The following is a 23,134-nucleotide window of genomic DNA, read 5'->3' on the forward strand; positions in this document are numbered from 1 at the left end:
GCATTTGAGGACAGGTTAAGAAAAAAAACAAAGACAGTTATACAATGTTTAGGTACCACCACAATGTCATACTAGGTAAGATATACAGGTAGAAATCAAGTGGTTTATTTTTAAGCGCAGTCTTCATACTAGATAAGAACATGAACAACATGCAGGTAAAAATAAAAATGGTGTCAAACAAAAAGAAAAACGGGGGTGCAGTCTTTTCAGTCAGGTCTCACTTCCATAGTTGGTTATCATATCACACAAGGACCTCTCTCACAGGCAGCGTCAGCATGAGCAACTACAGAGCCAGGAGCGAAAACTTAAAGGTGTTCCGTCATCTGGAGGTCAATCACTTCACAAGGTAATGCTCACTGTGTTAAGGATCAAATCGCAGAAGACTAGTGAAAAAAACTAAAAGAACACAAACACTTGTTGCATTGTGCAGTTTGTAACCGTTGCCTGCCCACATACATCCACAGTAATAAACTGGAACATTAATAAATTCCTGTCACATGATCAGTCCAAGGTGCTCCAGGATAGAGCATCATCTCCCAGACTCCTCCCCTCTCCTCACCCAATGCCCTCGCTGGTATGATTATCTGTCCTTGACAGGGCCCAGGCGGCCAGGCCCACACACAGTACAGACAGACCACAGTGTGCTCCTCTCATTCAGTGAACTGGGCACTTGTCATCATGGGGAAGAATGGGGAGGGAACTTGGCCTTCAGTACCCCATGACTCAAGTTCCAGTTCTATGCCTGCCTGGCTGGCCTCGAGGGCCTGTCCTGTTATAAGGGATTGATGTCTACAATAATCTTTATTTCTTTGATAAATAAAAGTGCCAATATTTGTAACATTCCCATCCCAGCAGCTCTGGTAAGACTGTACTCTGTCTGATGAGGGCGACTCAGGGTGTGTTGTTGCAGTCAGTCAGTCGGTGACAGAGTCCGTTTCCCAKAGTAGAGACAGCAGAACACAGAGGGAGTGGACATCGGGAGAACAACATGTGCATCTCTCCTATCTGCTCTCATGGACTTGTCCTCCTCACACAAACAGGTTACAAATGGGAAAATGGTCTAAGCTGTTCCAGTTGAACCTCCAAAGATATCCTCTCTTCTAGCAAGTCCTATGAATGAAAAACAGCAAGATAAACCTAAAATTAGGATTGAAGTTCAACCTTTTTAAAGACTTTGATTTTTTTTATGCCAAAATGTTCAAAATCAAGCCTCAGGTTCAGTTCACTAACAGATTGGTTAGTATGTATGTACTGTGTTTAAACACTCCCCTACCTTTAGCTGTTGCTGTAATTCACTGTTGAGCCTGGCCAAGACTGTGTTGGTCTCCTTGTTTCTTCTGATAGAGGCTTGAATTGCTTTTTTATCCTTCCCAACTGACCTGCAATTTTTTTTTATTCAAAACTTACATTTCTTAATTTCAATGCCAATTAAGTGATCTAAGATATATAAATCATCAATGAAAGACCAGTCACTATTCAGATTCATATGGAGCCCCTGTTCCTACCTGGGAATGGATGGCTGTGCAGCTAGAACAGTGGCTATGACGTTAGACTTCAGGGGGAGGGCCTCTTCCTGGAGTTCATCCTCAGACTTCAGTCTCCGGCGGACAGGCTTAGGTGGGGGGGCCATGATGGACCCTTTGGCCTGACAGGGAAAAAAAACAAAACACTGTATAAATCGTGTTTTTCAACCACTACACAAATGTATTGTTAAACAACAGTTTGTCAAGTCGGTTTGGACATCTACTTTGTGCGTGACACAATACATTCTTCCAACAATTGTTTACAGACAGATTATTTCACTGTATCACAATTGCAGTGGGTCAGAAGTTTACATACACTAAGTTGACTGTGCCTTTAACAGCTTGGGAAATTCCAGAAAATGATGTCATGGCTTTAGAAGCTTCTGATAGGCTAATTGACATCATTTGAGTCAATTGGAGGTGTATTTCAAGGCCTACCTTCAAAATCAGTGACTCTTTGCCTGACATCATGGGAAAATCAAAAGAAAATCAGCCAAGACCTCAGAAAAAAAAATTGTAGACCTCCGCAAGTCTGGTTCATCTTTGAGAGCAATTTCCAAATGCCTGAAGGTACCACGTTCATCTGTACAAACAATAGTACGCAATTATTAACACCATGGGACCACGCAGCCGTCATACGGCTCAGGAAGGAGACTATTGTACTATTGTTCTGTCTCCTAGAGATGAATGTCATTTGGTGCGAAAAGTGCAAATCAATCCCAGAACAGCAGCAAAGGACTTTGTGAAGATGCTGGAGGAAACAGGTACAAAAGTATATCCACAGTAAAACGAGTCCTATAGGGGGAGGCTTGCAAGCCGAAGAACACCATCCCAACCGTGAAGCACGGGGGTGGCAGCATCATGTTGTGGGGGTGCTTTGCTGCAGGAGGGACTGGTGCACTTCACAAAATAGATGGCTTCATGAGGAATGAAAATGATCTGGATATATTGAAGCAACATCTCAAGACATCAGTCAGGAAGTTAAAGCTTGGTCACAAATGGGTCTTCCAAATAGACAATGACCCCAAGCATACTTCCAAAGTTGTGGCAAATGGCTTAAGGACAACAAAGTCAAGGTATTGAAGTGGCCATCACAAAGCCTTGACCTCAATCCCATAGAAGATTTGTGGGCAGAACTGAAAAAGCGTGTGTGAGCAAGGAGGCCTACAAACCTGACTCAGTTACACCAGCTCTGTCAGGAGGAATGGGCCAAAATTCACCCAACTTATTGTGGAAGGCTACACGAAACATTTGACCCAAGTTAAACAATTTAAAAGCAATGCTACCAAATACTAATTGACTGTATGCAAACTAATGACCCACTGGGAATGTGATGAAAGAAATAAAAGCTGAAATAAATCATTCTACTATTATTCTGACATTTCACATTATTAAAATAAAAAGTGGTGATCCTAACTGGCCTAAGACAGGGACTTTTTACTAGGATTAAATGTCAGGAATTGTGAAAAACTGAGTTTAAATGTATTTCGCTAAGGTGTATGTAAACTTCCGACTTCAACTGTATGTATTCACCCCCTTTGCTATGAAGCCCCTAAATAAGATCTGGTGCAACCAATTACCTTCAGAAGTCAAATAAATAGTTAAATAAAGTCCACCTGTGTGCAATCTAAGTGTCACATGATCTCAGTATATATAAATATTTAGCCGTTCAGAAAGGCCCCAGAGTCTGCAACACCACCAAGCAAGGGGCACCACCAAGCAAGTGGCACTATGAAGACCATGGAGCTCTTATAACCCAACAGATCAGGGTTGGGTTATAAAAAATATCCAAAACGTTGAACATCCCACGGAGCACCATTAAATCCATTAAAAAAAATGGAAAGAATATGGCACCACAACAAAACTGCCAAGAGAGGGCCGCCCACCAAAGCTCACGGACCAGGCAAGGAGGGCATTAATCAGAGAGGCAAGAAAGAGACCAAAGATAACCCTGAAGAAGCTGCAAAGCTCCATAGCAGAGAATGGAGTATCTGTCCATAGGACCACTTTAAGTCAAACACTCCACAGAGCTGTGCTTTACGTAAGAGTGGCCAGAAAAAAGACATTGCTTAACTTAACGAAGCAAACATGTTTGGTGTTCGCCAAAATTCATGTGCGAGACTCCCCAAACATATGGAAAAAAGGTACTCTGGTCAGATGACATGAAATTGAGCTTTTTGACCATCAAGGAAACCGCTGTCTGGAGCAAACCCAACACCTCTCATCACCCCGAGAACACCATCCCCACAGTGAAGCATGGTTGTGGCAGCATCATGCTGTGGGGATGTTTTTCATCAGCAGAGACTGGGAAACTGGTCAGAATTGAAGGATGGCGCTAAATACAGGGAAATTCTTGAGGGAAACCTGTTTTAATCTTAGAGATTTGAGACTGGGACGGAGGTTCACCTTCCAGCAGGACAATGACCCTAAGCATACTGCTAAAGCAACACTCGAGTGGTTTAAAGGGAAACATTTAAATGTCTTAGAATGATCTCGTCAAAGCCCAGACCACAATTCAATTGAGAATCTGTGGTATGACTTAAAGATTGCTGTACACCAGCGGAACCCATCCAACTTGACGGAGCTGGAGCAGTTTTTCCTTGAAGAATGGGCAAACATCCCAGTGGCTAGATGTGCCAAGCTTACAGAGACATACCCCAAGAGACTTGCAGCTGTAATTGCTGCAAAAGGTGGCTCTACAAAGTATTGACTNATCCCAGTGGCTAGATGTGCCAAGCTTACAGAGACATACCCCAAGAGACTTGCAGCTGTAATTGCTGCAAAAGGTGGCTCTACAAAGTATTGACTTTTGGGGGGGGMTGAATAGTTATGCACGCTCAAGTTCTGTTTTTGTCTTATTTGTTCCACAAAAAATATTTTAAATCTTCAAAGTGGTAGGCATGTTGTGTAAATCAAATGATACATACCCTCCCCCCAAAAATCTATTTTAATTCCAGGTTGTAAGGCAACAAAATAGGAAAAATGCCAAGGGGGGTGAATATTTTCACAAGCCACTGTACAGGTACCGAGTCAGTGTACTGAGGTACGAGGTAGTTGGGGTGATTGATTGAGGTGCATCATGGTCTAAATAAGTCAATTACTTACAGAGTTCACAGTAGCTGCAGCTCGCTCTTCCTGGTTGTCACTCTTCACAGTTCTCAAAGGCCCAGCACCTTCTGAAGACTTCTCTACCTGTGAACGGAGAACGAACAGTCTGTCTTATTATAACAGGAGTACAGATGACATAACCGGGTTAGGTTCAACAACTGCAAGGTGGTTCTGCATTTTATTGTGTTTGACTTACCGGCAGACTCTCTGGGTGCTTCTCCCCGTCATCGCTGGGCTGATCTGAGGCAGCAAATGCCTGGAACTGACTGAAGTCAGCAAAGTTGGGCTGCTCCGGGATCTGCTGGGGCGAGGTACTGGAATGAGCTGCCAGGCCCTCATCTGAGCGATGCCCACTATGGGGACCCGAGGTCTGGGGACAGACACAGGGTTCAGACTTAACACTGCATATTGAAAAAATGGAACACAACCTTGAATTGGAGATTACTTAGTCAATGACTTAGAGGTGGATTGAAATTTACTGAATAGGTGCCTGGAGAAAAATGGGGGAGGGTCATGGTTTTTCAATTTCAGTCAAGGGGAGTGTTTAGTATTTTTTTAAGTTAATTTGTGGAATTTCTTTCCTTCTTAGTGTGTTTGAGACAATCAGTTGTGTTGTGACAAGGTGGTATACAGAAGACAGCCCTATTTGGTAAAAAACCAAGTCCATATTATGGCAAGAATAGCTCAAATAAGCAAAGAGAAACGACAATCCATCATTACTTTGACATGAAGGTCAGTCAATACGGAAAATCAAGAACTTTGAACATTTCAAGCGCAGTCGCAAAAAACATCAAGCACTATGATGAAACTGTCTCTCATGAGGACTGACACAGGAAAGGAAGACCCAGAGTTACCATCAACTGTTCAGAGGAGACTGTGTGAATCAGGCATTCATGGTTGAATTGCTGCAAAGAAACCACTACTAAAAGGACACCAATAATAAGAAGAAACTTGCTTGGGCCAAGAAACACGAGCAATGGACATTAGACCGGTAGAAATATGTCCAAATTTGAGATTTTTGGTTCCAACCACCATATCTTTGTGAGACACAGAGTAGGTTCATTAACGGATGATCACCGCATGTGTGGTTCCCACCGTGAAGGATGGAGGTGGTGGTGTGATGGTGATTTGCTGGTGACAATGTCCAGGATTTATTTAGAATTCAAGGCATACTTAACCAGCATGGCTACCACAGCATTCTGCAGCAATTCACCATCCCATCTGGTTTGCGCTTAGTGGGGCTATCATTTGTTTTTCAACAAGACAATGACCCAAAACACACCTCCAGGCTGTGTAAGTGTTATTTGGCCAAGGAGGAGAGTGATGGAGTGCTGCATCAGTTAACCAGGCCTCCACAATCACCCGACCTCAACCCAATTGAGATGGTTTGGGATGAGTTGGACCGCAGTGTGAAGGAAAAGCAGCCAACAAGTACTCAGCATATGTGGGAACTCCTTCAAGACTGTTGGAAAAGCATTCCTCGTGAAGCTGGTTGAGAGAATGCCAAGAGTGTACAAAGCTGTCAAGGCAAACTGTGGCTACTTTGAAGAATAAAATATATTTTGTTTAACACTTTTCTCATTACTAAATGATTCCATATTTGTTATTTCATAGTTTTGAGGTCTTCAACACTATTCTACAATGTAGAAAATAGTAAAAATAAAGAAAACCCCTTGAATGAGTAGATCTGTCCAAACTTTCGACTGGTATGGTGTGTGTGTATATATATATATATATATATATATATATATATATATATATATATATATATATATATGCGTCTGATGCCGCCCCTCATCGCTGATTCTCCGCCTGGCATGCAATATCAAGTGCGCCTACAGGCTATTTAGTGTAGTCTCAATCAAATTATCCATAGCTTATAGGCTACGAAGTGCATGGTCGGAGAAGCACAGATCAAAGTTATATTACAAAGATAGCTGCTGGGACGGTATAAATACAACTAGGCTGCATTACACACTGCAATGGATATTCCAACCCTGTGCCCCGGGCTGCTCTGCTCTTGCTGATCAAAACCTTTTTTGTGTGCTGTCTCACCAATGCTGTGCAGGCCTACAGTGGCAGCAGTTCAGGAGGTGAGTCAAAGGCTTCTTCCAAAAATTATTTCTGATTAGGCCTAGTCCAAAAATGCAATATCTTGTGCGCGGACTAGCCTATAACCTATGTTCCGTTCAGTTTTTTTTTTTCTTGCCCATGATGTATTATTCAGTTATTGATTCGAGTAACAATGTGGTGCTGAAACTTGAAGCAGCAGCACAACCAATGGACAGTAGGCATCATTAATATAACGTTTTAATTCGACTTTAGTAACAACAAGAGGACTTTGTATTGGAGCCTATTTCTTCCAATTTAAGAAAGAGGTAGGCCTACCTGTTTGACAGACAAAATTAGGCTATTAGGCAAAGTTAGGCTGCTATATCCATAGATTTGCCATAGGCCTACCTTTTATTAAAGAAAATGGCAAAAAGCACAGGCCTACACATTGTTATCTTAAGATTTAGAGGGGGGGGGGGGGGGAATGACAGATCCCATTATATAAAGTCAACTATAACAGTGCTTTGGTCCGTGAAGTTTTATGATAGAAACAAGCGGTAAAATACCCGGGATATCATTTAGTTTCTACAGCAGAGACACAAATTTACTTTGCTTGGGAAGTAATCAAATCTGTCACTATCAATTGATTAAGCTATTCACTTTCTGTACAGTAGAAGATATTTAAACCCAAACAGCTTTTAGGGAAACACGTGTGACCTTCTCTCGTTGGGTTAAGCCACAGAAGAAGAGTAGACAGTAGTTAAAGCTTACATTTTTCTGCATCGGTAGGGCTACTCTGTTTCGGGTGGAAAGGTAGGCTTAACTTTTGAAAGTACCATGCTCAGATTCCTAATGATTATTTGCAAACATGAACAGTTTTGTTGCAAACAAAACACACTGATTTGGCATTGAGAATTGTGACAAGATGAACACACATCTGTCCATTCTTAGCCTGTAATTTCAATAATTTATGTAGTATTAAAAAAGATTCTGCTAATATGTAAAATTACGTAGAATTGCATGAAATGTTTCTAAAAGGCAATTTCTCTCTGACCTGCAAATATGATAGATTTTACTATAAAAAAAGAGATCTGTCCACAGTAGTCTCTGAACTCACAACCTTTTGACCTGCAGCCCTGTGCCAAAAAATAAATAAATCCTGCGTTGCCATGTAATGCTTCCAGAAGAAAGAACAGTTTCTAAAACTGCATATCTAAGGCTATGGTCTGTCCAAGAAGTGAGGGTAAACAGTAGACGTGTTCTCTGCTATCCACTTTGTTTTAATCATTATTTTGGGTGTGTATATCACTTTTTCTCCAAGGGAAGGCTATCCATTTTAATTTCAGAGAGGTTCGGATTTCTCCATGTAACCCTTATTACTACTCCCTTAGTAGTAGTAGTAGTAGTAGTAATAATAGTCTGTGTAGAGTGAATAGAACAAAGGAGATTTCAGCATTTAAATATGTACATTTCCTATTAAAGACTACACAGAGGCAGCTACATTTTGATAAGTCTTCAGGTCTGTGCTGATAGTTCTACCTGTGTGGGTAGTGGTCTAGGAGGCACGGCTGGAGGGTAGGCCACAACTCCAGCCAACTGTGGCCCGGTGGGGACAGCCGCAAAGCTTCTGTTCATGTCTAGAGAGGAGGAGCGGGAGTGGGAGGCGTGTGGTCTGGGGGGTGGCGGTGGGGGGGCAGCCACCACCTTCAGTCCTTCAGGAGACGTCCCAGAATGAGACCTACAACACAGATAGTGAGCTTACCATTCAAAAACTATTCAATAAACAAAGCACGTGTTTGACATCGAATATCTCTAGATATTGAGACCAACTTACCTTTGTCTTGTTACAACACTTGTAATTGGGTCTTGATCTGAAGTATAGGAATCTGAACTGCTATAACCATCCCCTTTAGGAGAGAAATATGAGTATTGTATCTTTAACCATGCCTCAAGGAAATGCAATATAATTATGGTCACAGATCTATTGTAGGAAATATGGCCTACCTAAAAATTGCAACTGTCCTAAGTTCTTTATGATAATGGCACATCCCTTGAGACACTTACCAGAGTTAACAGTTACAAACTTCATAGAGGTGGCAAGCTTGGTTTCTTCAGAGAGGTCAGGTGGGTTAGCCATCAGGGGACTCGTAGGGTGTGTGTGGTCTTCAAGAATGAGAAAGACGGTCAATTCCCTTAACAGTATTTAGAAAGAGGTACAGCGCATCCCTTCACTACTTCTCAGTAAAATTCTTGAGAGTTGCTAGTCTCTCCAGTCTCCACTGCTTTAGAAGACAGAGCTCGGTCTTCTGATATGTTTACGTGCTCTCATCATATGGGGAATGTATCTTACCACTTCCGGTTCTCTTCAGCTCCATCTCTTGCATATGGATCTTGCTTGGGGTCATGCGGATGGGGACAGGGTGGACAATGGCTGTATCCTGTAAAAACAAAGGTGTCTTAGTTTGACCATAAGTCCATATACTGCCATTAGGATTGAAATCCTTCCTAGTGTCAGAACAGTTTGCAAAAGGCTAGAAAAAGCTTCCATTCATGGCAATTATGCAGCTTGAGAAAACTGAAGATCTACAGTACCAGTCAAAAGTGTGTACCCCTACTCATTCAAGGGTTTTTCTTTCATTTCAAAAAGTGTTAAACAAGTCAAAATATATTGAACATTTGAGATTCTTCAAAGTAGCCACCCTTTGCCTTGATGACAGCTTTGCACACTCTTGGCATTCTCTCAACCAGCTTCACTTGGAATGCTTTTCCAACAGTCTTGAAGTTCCCACAAATGCTGAGCACTTGTTGGCTGCTTTTCCGTCACGCTGCGGTCCAACTCATCCCAAACCATCTCAGTTGGGTTGAGGTCGGGTGATTGTGGAGGCCAGGTCATCTGATGCAGCACTCCATCACTCTCCATCTTAGTCAAATAGCCCTTACACAACCTGGAGGTTTGTTGGGTCATTGTCCTTTTGAAAAACAAATGATAGTCCCACTAAGCGCAAACCAGATGGGACGGCGTATCACTGCAGAATGCTGTGGTAGCCATGCTGGTTAAGTGTGCCTTGAATTCTAAATAAATCATGGACAATGTCACCAGCAAAGCACCCCCACACCATCACACATCCTCCTCCATGCTTCATGGTTGGAACCACACACGCAGAGATCATCTGTTCACCTACTCTGAGTCTCAAAAAAACATGGCAGATTTCCACCAGTCTAATGTGCATTGCTTGTGTTTCTTGCCGCAAGTAAGTCTCTTCTTATTGGTGTCCTGTTTCATTGCAGCAATTCGACCATGAAGGCCTGATTCATCATCTGAACAGTTGATGTTGAGATGTGTCTTACTTGAACTCTGAAGAATTTATTTGGGCTGCAATCTAAGGTGCAGTTAACTCTAACGAACGTATCCTCTGCAGCAGAGGTAACTCTGGGTCTTCCTTTCCTGTGGCAGTCCTAATGAGAGCCAGTTTCATCATAGCGCTTGATGGTTTTTGCGACTGCACTTAAAAACGTTTAAAGTTCTTGAAATGTTATGGATTGACTGACCTTCATGTCTTAAAGTAATGGACTGTCATTTCTCTTTGCTTATTTGAGCTGTTCTTGCCATAATATGGACTTGGTCTTTACCAAATAGGGCTATCTTCTGTTTACCACCCCTACTTTGTCACAACACAATTGATTGGCTTAAACGCATTAAGAAGGAAAGAAATTCCACAAATTACTTTTAACAAGGCAAACCTGTTAATTGAAATGCATTCCAGGTGACTACCTCCTAATGCTGTTTGAGAGAATGCCAAGCGTGTGCAAAGCTGTCATCAAGGCAAAGGGTGGTTACTTTGATTTGTTTACCACTTTTTTGGTTACTACATGATTCCATGTGTTATTTCATAGTTTCAATGTCTTCACTATTATTCTACAATGTAGAAAAGAGTAAAAAAAAATAAGAAAGACATTCAATTTTGCTAACACTTAAAATTTACCAGGACCTTGTAGGGCCCACAATGTCATATTCTTAATCATAGTATGGGACAAAAAAAAGCTAAGCAAGCAAAAATCACATGGGCACTGCTATTGCGGTGGATTCAGTAGCACTAAGTACATGCACTCAGAGCGAGATCTCAATTAGCCCTTGGGTTAATTTCATCATTTATACTGAAACAGGCATACTAAGTGATGGACTTACAGGATCAGCTGGTGCAATGTTAGAATCAAATTGGGTCAGAGTTTGTGAGCTGGAGGAGCGTTCACTAAAAGTCTCCCACTGCTAAAGAGACAGAGCAGAAACACATCAGCACACAGGATGATTCCCCACCCAGTTACAAACCCCACGGCTCTCACACAGGAGGGGTGAGGAACTGCATTTACTATCCCTTATCCATTCATTATAGTGACGAAGGGATGGATATTGACTGGAACCATGATAACTAATAATAGAAATGGAGCAAACGGACAGAATATCAACAATTGTAGCTTTCTGTAAGTACTAATCTGTGTTTCTCAAAAATGGATAAGAAAGATACTGAATTAGGAAATTACTGCAAGAGGACAGCTACTAAAACCGAGCAATGGAAAGATCCTTATCGATCACTTAATTGAGAAGTAATTTGCAAAATGCTGGAATGGCAAAAGTTCAACGATGTCCTATTTTACAGTGACAACATGTGGTGGTTCGGTGTCCAACCTCATTGCCCTGGTTGAGATCAGGCCAGGTCTGGTTGAGTGAGGGCATGGAGGGGGACTTGTTGGGTGTCACCTCCACGGGGGATCCCGAGTAGCCCACGTCAGGGGCCTGGTCTGGAACCTCTGGAACATGGAACATTTATATCATCAGGATGATGGTTCCATTTCTCTCTGTGTTTCATAAATCAACTGTCTGCAGCAGACGGTTCCAAGGCCGGGTTTGGACAGATTCTGATTATATAGCAGGAGAGCACCAGCTTTTACCTGCTGAGTCATCCAAGTCAATAAGCTTTGGCATAAGACTCTCTGGCAGCTTTTCGGGAAGATCATAGCTGTTTTTCCTAGCAACAACCAGATGAAATGCAGCACAGAACTCATCCAGTGTCAACGCCCCGTCTTTATCGAAATCTGACAGCTCCCTGTAATGCAAAAAAATGTGAGTCAGCGAAAAAGACTAAACACACTCGTGAATTTTAAACTGCTCGAATCCCTTGTGAATTCAATCACTGGACAAGATGTATCCAAATTCATTAACTGAAGAGTTATGTATTCCATTCTTTGGTATTACTTCCTGGATTAAGAATAAAGCAGGTGGTTCATAATATAATTCCATCATTACATATGGGGAGCATCTCAACTAAAGCCAATAGCCCTCTTTCTAATCACTTACCAAATGTGGGACAGTTCAAGAATAGGTAGCTTTGATTTTGTGAAAAATTCTTTTGCGGCAGAACCTGAAATATAGACGAAGGGAAAAACTGTTTGTGCTGGATCAATCACTGTAGCATAACAGCCCGTCCCTGTAACCTTTAAAGGGCCAATCCTTAATTGAAACAAAGTGGTTCCCTGCCTCTGTTTTGGTAAAAAGCTAAGGGATAGGCCTGGAGAAATGTAACCACTAAAATTGAATGGGCAGAGCTATGGATACAAGGACTGACCAGCCAATATATTAAAGATCGTTTTTAACATGTTGAGAGGCTATAAAATGTTTGTTAACATTTACAATGTTTACAACCATTGGTGTAAAACAAACATATTTTGGGTTCTGATGGAGTATTACAGTTAAACTAAGCTCATTAGGCATTTCTAAATGTATATACCCTTTGATTCTTGAATAACATTAATTTATTAGTCCAAAAATGGATGAAGCAACTGCAGATTGAAGGTGAATGTGTAAAAGGTGGTTTCACACAAAGCTCACTACTCACCAGGAATGAAACCGTTGAGGTCTGGTTGGATGGTCTTGAACTGATTTATGTAATACTGTCTCTGCTCGTCTGTGATTTTCCAGGGGTCGTCATAACCACCACTGGACTGTCTTTGGGTTTCATTGGTTGTTGTCGCAGATGCAACCGTTCGTATAGAAGAGTTTTCCTAAAGCCAGTCATGTGAAACATTTAGAGAGAAAAGAACAGTTCCTGACTTATCGCAGTAGCAGTATCTACAGTGCATTCAGAAAGTATTCAGACCCCTTGACTTTCAACATTTTGTTACGTTACAGCTTTATTCTAAAAAGGATTAAATATTTTATCAATCTACACACAAAACCCATAATGACAAAGCGAAAACAGGTATACACATTTTTTTTTAAATGTATTAAAAATAAAAAGTATTCAGACCTTTTGATATGAGACACGAAATTGAGCTCAGGTGCATCCTGTTTGCATTGATCATCCTTGAGATGTTTGTACCTGTGGTAAATTCTATTGATTGGACATGATTTGGAAAGGCACACACCTGTCTATATAAGGTCCCACAGTTGACAGTGCATGTCAGAGTAAAAACCAAGCCATTAGGTTGAAGGAATTGTCGAGCTCCGAGACAAGATTGTGTTGAGCCACAGATCTGGGGAAGGTTACCAAAACATTTCTGCAGCACTGAAGGTCCAAGAACAGAGTGGCCTTCATCATTCTTAAATGGAAGAAGTTKAGAACCACCATGACTCTTCCTGGAGCAGGCCGCTCAGCCATACTGAGCAATCGGTGGAGAAGGGCCTTGGTTGGGGAGGCGACCAAGAACCCGATGGTCACTCTGAAAGAGCTCCAGAGTCTCCTCTGTGGAGATGGGAGAACCTCCCAGAAGGACAACCATCTCTGCATCACTCCACCAATCAGGCCTTTATCGTAGTGTGCAGACGGAAGCCACTCAGTAAAACGCACGACAGCCCTCTTGGAGTTTTCCAAAAGGCACCCAAAGGACTCTCAGATCATGAGAAACAAGAGTCTCTGGTCTGATGAAACCAAGATTGAACTCTTTGGCTTGAATGCCTAGGGTCTCGTCAGGAGGAAACCTGTCACCATCCCTACGGTGAAGCATGGTGGTGGCAGCATCATGCTGTGGGGATGTTTTTCAGCAGCAGTCTCTGTGAGACTAGTCAGGGTGGAGGGAGAGATGAACGGAGCAAAGTACAAAGAGGTCCTTGATGAAAACTTGCTACAGAGCGCTCAGGACCTCAGACTGGGGAGAAGGTTCACCTTCCAACAGGACAACAACCCTAAGCACACAGCCAAGTCAACGCAGGAATGGCTTCGGGACAAGTCTCTGAATGTCTTTGAGTGGCCCAGCCAGAGCCTGGACTTGAACCTGATCGAACATCTCTGGAGAGACTTGAAAATAGCTGTGCAGCGATGCTCCCCATCCAACCTGACAGAGCTCGAGAGGATCTGCAAAGAATGGGGAAACTCCCCAAATACAGGTGTGGCAAGCTTTTAGCGTCATACCTAAGAAGATGCGGCTGTAATAGCTGCCAAAGGTGCTTCAACAAAATACCGAGTAAAGGGTCTGAATACTTATGTAAATGTGATAGTCTAAAAACCTGTTTTCGTTTTGTCATTATGGGGTAATGTGTGTAGATTTAGGGGGAAAAACACAATTTAATACATTTTAGAATAAGGCTGTAACGTAACAAAATGTAGAAAATGTCAAAGGGTCTGAATACTTTCCGAATGCACCGTATGTAGTTTTATGAGGGGGAAACATTAGCCAATGAAATAGTGCATCTAGTGAAATAGGCCATCTCCATCTCTATGCCTTTAAGCCATTACAAGAAATATGACAGGTCCATGGAAGCATTTGCTGCACTACCTGGACCGGTGAGCAATGTATTGCTGGGAGTGTGCTGGAGGAAGGGGGATGAGCATCTTTCAAACTGACCCAGCTTTCCTGAACAGGGGGAGGAGAGTTGGCAGACCACATCCCATCACCTGACACCACAGGTCCTGTAGAGAGAGTAGTTACACAGCCTCAGAACAAGGCAATTAGATTACACAGAGCTCCTTCTAGCTGATGCAGTGAGCATACTCAAGCATTGAGTGAGTGGACTAGAGACACTTATGACATCAATATTCCTATTATCAATAATCATGTTCTGTTTATTGGCTGAACCTCACTTACCTAGCAAGCTATGTAATAGTTGTATGACTGGCGAAAGCCAAAACGATGCATGACAACTGTGTACAGATGTTAATACACATCTACAAATGAAACTGTAAACCTTGTCAGACTAACATTCACAGAGGATACAGGTTGTTGTGTGGAGTGTGTACCTGCTTGTGCTTCTCTGAAAGGTGTCCAGACAGCACCTGCCACAACCACAGGTTGTCTCTCTACGTTCCCCCCGCTGGCCTGCCGTTTGTGCTTTCTCCAGTGGGGCGAGGTGGGAGGGGACTGGTGAGGAGACACCACAGGGGACGTGGTGTCAGGCTGCAGCTTCAAAGAGTGGCAAATAACATCAGATTAAAACCTAAATGTCTATCAAAGTTTGAATTGTAATTCTGACAGATCAATCTGTCAAGAAACTAGATTCAAATTCAAATAGTTTATCAAATATATTTCTCCACTAGAGATCTCTTAATAAGAGAAACGCTCAGAGGGGCAATGACCTGTGGTTCTACTGTGGGCACGCAGGGCTGGATGACCTCATGGGCAGACAACTTCTTGACCTGCCCTCGGCCTGGGGGTCGTGGGATTACACCCTGGTAAGACCCCTGGTTCTCAGAGTCTGGGTACATGGCTGTGTGTCTGGCCTCCTGTTCATTCTTGGCCACAACAAAGCGAGGCAAAGGCAAGTCCTTGACTGTAGATGAGAAACTGTTAGATTACAGCACTGCCTCAAATCCCTTCTAGCTAGCTAGTTAGTTGTTTCAACTAGCAGGATTTGACTAGTCAGTTGTTGTCGTCTAGTATGGCCTATTACAATACGGCCTACAAAAGTGTTGAAAATGATAACCACAACATTTGTTTGCAGCTGCATTATTAACCACATCTAGTTAAGTGTTACCCAATTTACTCAAGTGATGTATCAAACGGTGCTTTACAAAGCCTAATGTTCAGGTTTTCAAGAGGTACTTTGAGTCTTTCCCTCCAATATCTCTGGCCCAGCTTCCTGTTTAGACTGTGCAATTTCCTGTGCAATTTCCTGTTGAATTTGTTCTCTATTCTTCGCTTGTACACTACATTACTAAAAGTATGTGGACACCTGCTCATCAAACATCTCATGGTCATTAATATGGAGTTGGTCCCCCATTTGCTACTATAAGAGCCTCCACTCTTCTGGGAAGGCTTTCCACTAGATGTTGAAACATTGCTGCAGGGACTTGCTTCCATCATCCACAAGATTATTAGCGATGTTGAGCGATTAGGCCTGGATTCGCAGTCAGCGGTCCAATTCATTCCAAAGGTTTTCGATGGGGTTGAGGTCAGAGCTTTGTGCAGGCAGTCAAGTTCTTCCACACTGATCTCGACAACCCATTTATGTATGGACCTCAACTTCTGCACAGGGGCACAGTCACGCTGAAACAGGAAAGGGCCTTCCCCAAACTGTTGCCACAAAGTTGGAAGCACAGAATTGTCTAGAATGTCATTGTATGCTGTAGTTTTAAGATTTCCCCTTCACTGGAATTAAGGGGCCTAGCCCGAACCATGAATACAGCCCCAGACCATTATTCCTCCTCCATTAAACTTCCCAATTGGCATTATGCATTGGGGCAGGTAGCTTTCTCCCGGAATCCGCCAAACCCAGATCCGTCCGTCGTACTGCAAGATGGTAAAGCGTGATTCAACACTCCAGTTTCCACTGCTCCAGAGTCCAAAGGTGGCAAGCTTTACATCACTCCAGCTGGCGTTTGGCATAGCACATTGCGATCTTAGGCTGGTGTGCGGCTGCTCTGCCAAGGAAGCCCATTTCATGAAGCTCCCGACGAACAATTATTGTGCGGACGTTGCTTTCAGAAGCAGTTTGGAACTCGATAATGAGTGTTGCAACCAAGGACAGACAATTTTTTACGCACTGCGCGCTTCAGCACTTGGCGGTCCCGTTCTGAGAGCTTGTGTGGCCTGCCACTTCGCGGCTGAGCCGTTGTTGCTCCTAGACGTTTCCACTTCACAATAACACTTAGTTGACCGGGGCAGGTTTAGCAGGGCAGAAATGTAAAAAAAAAAAATTAAAATTAAAAGACTTGTTGAAAAGGTAGCATCCTATGACGGTGCCACGTTGAAAGTCACTGAGCACTTCAGTATGGCCATTCTACAACCAATGATTGTCTACGGAAATTGTATGGCTGTGTGCTCAATTTTATACACCTGTCAGCAACGAGTGTGTCTGAAGCAGCCGAATCCACTGATTTGAAGAGGTGTCCACATGCTTTTGTATATACAGTACCAGTCAAACGTCTAGACACACCTACTCATTCAAGGGTTTTTCTTCATTTGTACTATTTTCTACATTGTAGAATAATAGTGAAGACATCAAAACTATGAAATAACACATATGGAATCATGTAGTAGCCAAAGAAAAGTGATAAATAAATCTAAATATATTTACAATTTGAGATTCTTCAAAGTAGCCACCCTTTGCCTTGATGACAGCTTTGCACACTCTTGGCATTCTCTCAACCAGCTTCATGGAGGTAGTCACCTGGAATGCATTTCAATTAACAGGTGTGCCTTGTTAAAAGTTAATTTGTGGAATTTCAGTTGTTGTGACAAGGTAGGGTTGGTATACAGAAGATGGTCTTTTACCAAATAGCACCAAGTTCATATTTTGGCAAAAACAGCTCAAATAAGCAAAGAGAAACGACAGTCCATCATTACTTTTAGACATGAAGGTAAGGGTAAGTCAATATGAAAAAGGTAAAGAACTTTGAAAGGTTTCTTCACGTGGAGTCGCAAAAACCATCAAGTGCAATGATGAAACTGGCTCTCATGAGGACCGCCACAGGAAAAGAAGACCCAGAGTTACCTCTGCTGCAGAGGATAAGTTCATTAGAGTTACCAGCCTCAGCTTCCCCTCAAATGCTTCCCAGAGTAACAGACACATCAACAGTTCAGAGAAGACTGCGTCAACCAGGCCTTCATGGTTGAAATGCTGCAAAGAAACCACTACTAAAAGGACACCAATAAGAAGAAGAAACTTGCTTAGGCCAAGAAACACGAGCAATGCACATTAGACCGGTGGAAATCTGCCGTGTCTTTGTGAGACGCAGAGTAGGTGAACGGATGATCTCCACATGTGTGGTTCCCACCGTGAAGCATGCGAGGTGGTGTGATGGTGCTTTGCTGGTGACACTGCCTGTGATTTATTTAGAATTCAAGGCACACTTAACCAGCATGGCTACCACAGCATTCTGCAGCGATACGCCTTCCCATCTGGTTTGCGCTTAGTAYGACTATCATTTTGCTTTTCAACAGGACAATGACCTCAAAAACACCTCTAGGCTGTGTATAGGCTATTTGACCAAGATGGAGAGTGATGGAGGGCTGCATCAGATGACCTGGCCTCCACAATCACCCGACCTCAACCCAATTGAGATGGTTTGGGATGAGTTGGACCGCAGAGTGAAGGAAAAGCAGCCAACAAGTGCTCAGCATGTGGGAACTCCTTCAAGACCATTGGAAAAGCATTCCAGGTGACTACCTCATGAAGCTGGTTGAGAGAATGCCAAGTGTGTGCAAAGCTGTCATCAAGGCAAAGTGTGGCTACTTTGAAGAATCTCAAATATATATATATATATATTTGATTTGTTTTAACACTTTTTTGGTTACTACATGATTCCATATGTGATATTTAATAGTTTGTGTTATCACTATTATTCTACAATGTAGAAAATAGTAAAAATAAAAAACACCCTTGAATGAGTAGGTGTGTCCAAACATTTGACTGGTACTTTATAGTGGTCTTTATTTCCTGCAAAATCACACTCCATCTCTGATCCATCCATATCTCTGCATCCTGCTACTTATTAATGGACTCAGATATGAAACTTGGGTGACGTATCCTCTATGTTGACAGTATATGCATTTAAAAACAGCTCATCTCTAGGGAGCACACAGGGCATTTGGAAAGTATTCAGACCCCTTCCCCTTTTCCAGGTTTTTAGACATTTTGGGAAATGTATCAAAAACAGAAATACCTTGACATAAGTATTCAGACCCTTTGCTCTGTGACTCAAAATTGAGCTCAGGTGCATCCTGTTTCCAATGATAATCCTTGAGAAGTTTATACATCTTGATTGGAGTCCACCCGCAGTAAATTCAATTGATTGGACATGATTTGGAAAGGCACACACCTGTCTATATAAAAAAGGTCCCACAGTTGACAGTGCATGTAAGAGCAAGCCAAGAGGTTTTAAAGGAATTATCCGTAGAGCTCCAAGACAGGATTGTGTCGAGGCACAGATCTGGGGAAGGGTACCAACACATTTCTGCAGCATTGAAAATCCCCAAAAACACTGTGGCCTCTATCATTCTTAAATGGAAAAAGTTTGGAACCATTAACTCTTCCTAGAGTGGGCCTTGGTCAGGGAGGTGACCAAGAACCCAATGGTCACTCTGACAGCGCTCTAGAGTTCCTCTGTGGAGATGGGGGAACCTTCCAGAAGGACAACCATCTCTGCAGGACTCTAGCAAGCAGTCCTTTATGGTAGACTGGCCAGACGGAAGCCACTCAGTAAAAGGCATGACAGCCCGCTAGGAGTTTTCCAAAAGGCACCTAAAGGACTCTCAGACCATGAGAAACAAGATTCTCTGGTCTGATGAAACCAAGATTGAACTCTTAGGCCTGAATTCCAAGCTTCACGTCTGGAGGAAACCTGGCACCATCCCTACGGTGAAGCATGGTAGCGGCAGCATCATGCTGTGGGGATGTTTTTCAGCGGCAGGGACTGGGAGACTAGTCAGGGTCGAGGCAAAGATGAACGGAGCAAAGTACAGAGAGGTCCTTGATGAAAACTTGTTACAGAGCGCTCAGGACCTCAGACTGGGTAGAAGGTTCACCGTCCAACAGGACAACGACTCTAAGCACACAGCCAAGACAACGCAGGAGTGGCTTCGGGACAAGTCTCTTAATGTCCTTGATTGGCCCAGCCAGAGCCTGGACTTGAACCCGATCGAACATCTCTGGAGAGACCTTTAAATAGATGTGCAGCGACACTCCCCATCCAACCTGACAGAGCTTGAGAGGATCTGCAAAGAAGAATGGGAGAAACTCCCCAAATACAAGTGTGCCAAGCTTGTAACATCATACCCAAGAAGACCCGTGGCTGTAATCGCTGCCAAAGGTGCTTCAACAATGTACTGACTAAAGCGTCTAAATGAATACATAAGTAAATGTAATCATTTTTTTWAATATTATTCTTAAAAAAACGGTTTTTGCTTTGTCATTATGGTTGTGTGTAGATTGATGAGGGAAAACCACAATTGAATTTATTTTAGAATACGGCTGTAACGTAACAAAATGTGGGAAAAGTCAAGGGGTCTAAATACTTTCCGAATGCACTGTATCCAGTTTTGAAGTCAAATGAGTGCCATTGTGAAAAACACATGACTATGCTACTCTCCCTTCAATATAGCCGACTGAATTTAAATGAAACCGCACCAAAGGCAAACATAAAATGATGTAAACATTGTCCGGTGTGCCCCCAGGTGCTAATACCCTCTCTCATACATTAGTGGTTAATTCCTAATAGATGGAGTATTCCAGACATGTTTACTAACCAGAATTGAGGCTCTCTACTCGGAGAGGCAGTCCAGACTGGGCTACAGCGATGAGTTTCAGTGCAATGTAAAACTGGCTCCTTCCAAAATGGCCCAGGCGAGTGGCTCCACAGAGCTCTGTGATCTGAGACAACAAATTTACATTTCAGTCTTTTTGAGGAGGGGGATTATTTAAGATACTCTTTGAAGAGGTAGGGTTTCAGGCGCTTTCAGAAGATGGGCAGGGACTCTGCTGTCCTAGCTTCAGGGGGAAGCTGGTTCCATCCTTGGGATACAAGGACAGAAAAGCGCTTGGACTGGGTTGAGCAGGAGCTGCCGTCTCGTAAGGGCCAAGAGACCAGAGGTGGCAGAACGGAGTGCTCGGGTTGGGGTGTAGGGTTTGAGCATAGCCTGAAGGTAGGGAGGGGCAGTTCATCTTATTATCAACATACTGTAGGTCTGTAGAGTGATATAAACTCACTATTGTGTTCACGCATTACTGTTATGTGCCACATAGTTGATCATGGGAGGGAATGTTGCAGTCTCTCACAGAGAAAGTTCCAAGGACATTGCTTCCTAACTAACACAGGAAGACAGATGTTGCTTCGTGTGCTCACTGAGCAATGTGACTTGTGTCGTCATAAAAGAAAATGGTCTGACATTTCTACAAGGATGTATCTGAATTAGATGTATACGGCAAGTTGAAGACCTATTCCCTGAGACTTTGCCATTGCGGTGCTGTAAGGTTGGACCAACGTTGGTAAGAAATATAACTACCAGCCAAGGCCTAGTGAGTCTGCATCATTTCAATGGGAAATAGGCCACAGACAGACCCAGGCAACATTTCACATCTCAGATTTATGGATCATGGACCAGGCCTATTATTCAGTATAATGAACAACCAAAACAGAAACCTTTAGTCCTGTGTTTTTGCATTAGGGAGGAAATAAAAGCATACATCATGTCCCACAAAAGAGCACAGTAACTGTTGAAACAAAAGTCTGAGTCACACCCCTTCCTTCACATGAATTCTATAGCCTACACCAGGACAAGTGGTATAGGAATTAGACTGAGCAGGTCAATAAATGACACTTTGAAAGAAAGACAGCCCAGCAAATCTTCAACCGTAACAGAAATGTTGGCGGCAGCCCACAAATTGATAACAGCACGAATATACAAAGACATAGCTGAACATGACTATGTTCAAGTAACACAGTCGTTGCTACAATGCACATTCTACTGGCTTCACATATTGGATTGGATTAATGTTAAGCAGTCAAATGAGCACTATGACCTTCGAATAGTATCAAGGCGATACAAATAAGAGTGTCTATACTGTACATTTTGTATCCAGTCCAGCAAGCAACAAAGTATTAAATACACGAGAGGAAGTGGGCTGTCGACTTAAACTGGTTAGCTACAAAAACAAGTTGGGATAATTAAGCTAGTTTATGATTCAAGTTGCAAGAATATCAAGCAGAAAGACAGCTAGAAAAACATTGAAAATAAATAGCTGTGGTGTTGAGAGAACATGTGGCTATGTATAAAATGTAATGCTAGCAACTTAACTATATTCTTGGTAGCATGCTTTGCTAGTTAGCTTGATGCAGGAAATACCTTTTTCACTTTGCTAACTGGCAAGTATAAGGTGTGTCTCGTCACGTTAACCACTGTCAACATGAACGCCACATACGTGACAAACACACCTCTATCACATTAGACAGATTGATACGTTTAGCTGGCTAGTTAATTTAGGTAGCCCACCTGCAGGACAACCTCGCTGGGTAGCTGGGCCGCCCGGAAAAGGTCAAGAACTCTGCCATTGGAAGCCACTTTCTTTGTGTTGTCCGTATCGCAATAAACGAACAAATCAGAGTAATACTTCTGCTCTCCATCAGTTAATGTTAAACTTTCCATTATGGCATAAAAAGTACCCGTTTAGCGAACTAGCTGTTTCGTTATCCTTACTTGCCTGAACTGGACCCAAAAAGTGCGAAGTTGCTGGTTAGCTTTGCTAAATAGCTTAGCTAAATGCTGGTTATGGCAAGAAGGGGTCTTGGATGTCCCCAGAAACTAGCCCAGTCGCAATATTACGTGCCGACTGGTTAGAACAATTGACTATTTCGGATAATTACTTTGCTATTTATCAGTGGATAAAGTTAGACTATCTGGCCTCGCTACTAACGTTACAAGATGTTAGCAGCTAGCTAACGTAGCTGGCTAGCCAGGTAGAAAACCAGCCTCAAGTCAGCAATAGTCGACTTCCGAGACTGGGTGTCGGTATTCAAAGGTAAATGTAACTGAGTTCTTCCGGTTCTATTCCGTATTTTTCAATCAAGTCTGAATAATTCAAAATGATGTTAGACGTAAAGTTTTAGAGTCTTCTGGCTCTTTTCCCCATCAGTCAGAGCCACCAGTCCTATGCCCCGTGATGTCATCGTACAGACGTTGCGAGTGAGCGGCGCCCGGATCACAAAAAAATGCCATAGTTAATGTATAATATTTGTTTATTTGTAATATCTAATGCACTATCGCCAGTAGAATGCCATGGCTGTGATTGACCAGGCATGGGAGGTTCATTGCGGAAGGTTTTGCCTTTATAAACTGCTGTGGTTTCCCTCGCTTATGAGAGGAGACAACCAGAACCTGGCCTTACAGGAGACATTGATACAGGGACTTCACAGAAAGTATTCATACCCCTTGATTTATAACACATTTTATTGTGTTACAGCCTGAATTCAAAATGGATTAAACTGATTTGTTTTCTCTCATCCATCTACACACAATACCCCATAATG

The 23,134-nt window shown here is 42.6% G+C and overlaps 1 protein-coding gene across 5 annotated transcripts; it reads right to left on the reverse strand.

Annotated features, from left to right (window-relative positions):
- Positions 1-452: 452 nt before the first annotated feature.
- LOC111972640 (ralBP1-associated Eps domain-containing protein 1) lies at positions 453-22,352 on the reverse strand. 5 transcript variants are annotated; one of them, XM_070446541.1, is made up of 19 exons: positions 22,101-22,352; positions 20,358-20,481; positions 15,248-15,441; positions 14,912-15,068; positions 14,520-14,584; positions 12,575-12,740; positions 12,037-12,100; positions 11,631-11,785; positions 11,368-11,489; positions 10,870-10,950; positions 9,034-9,121; positions 8,748-8,846; positions 8,518-8,590; positions 8,223-8,421; positions 4,828-5,001; positions 4,629-4,715; positions 1,506-1,645; positions 1,274-1,379; positions 453-1,110 (listed from the first exon to the last, which is right to left on the reverse strand). In XM_070446541.1, the coding sequence occupies exons 1-19, from the start codon at positions 22,251-22,253 to the stop codon at positions 1,042-1,044; spliced, it is 2,316 nt and encodes a 771-aa protein (XP_070302642.1). In that variant the 5' UTR covers positions 22,254-22,352; the 3' UTR covers positions 453-1,041. The 5 variants fall into 5 exon arrangements, with proteins under 5 accessions (XP_070302642.1, XP_023855424.1, XP_023855425.1 ...); XM_023999656.2 differs by having other exon boundaries at positions 14,451-14,584; XM_023999657.2 differs by having other exon boundaries at positions 14,912-15,074.
- Between the last annotated feature and the right edge of the window lie 782 nt (positions 22,353-23,134).

This window comes from Salvelinus sp. IW2-2015, linkage group LG14 (genome assembly GCF_002910315.2).
Source record: "Salvelinus sp. IW2-2015 linkage group LG14, ASM291031v2, whole genome shotgun sequence".
NCBI classification, from domain to species: domain Eukaryota; kingdom Metazoa; phylum Chordata; class Actinopteri; order Salmoniformes; family Salmonidae; genus Salvelinus; species Salvelinus sp. IW2-2015.

What these genes read in the sequence shown, in the direction of transcription:
- LOC111972640 (XM_023999655.2), bottom strand. Translation starts at nt 22,253, where the DNA reads ATGGAAAGTTTAACATTAACTGATGGAGAGCAGAAGTATTACTCTGAT. An exon ending in CTTGAACTGTCCCACATTTG is followed by an intron (nt 11,786 to 12,036) that starts GTAAGTGATTAG and finishes TTTGCATTACAG; the next exon opens with GGAGCTGTCAGATTTCGATA. An exon ending in CTAGACCACTACCCACACAG is followed by an intron (nt 5,002 to 8,222) that starts GTAGAACTATCA and finishes GTCTGTCCCCAG; the next exon opens with ACCTCGGGTCCCCATAGTGG.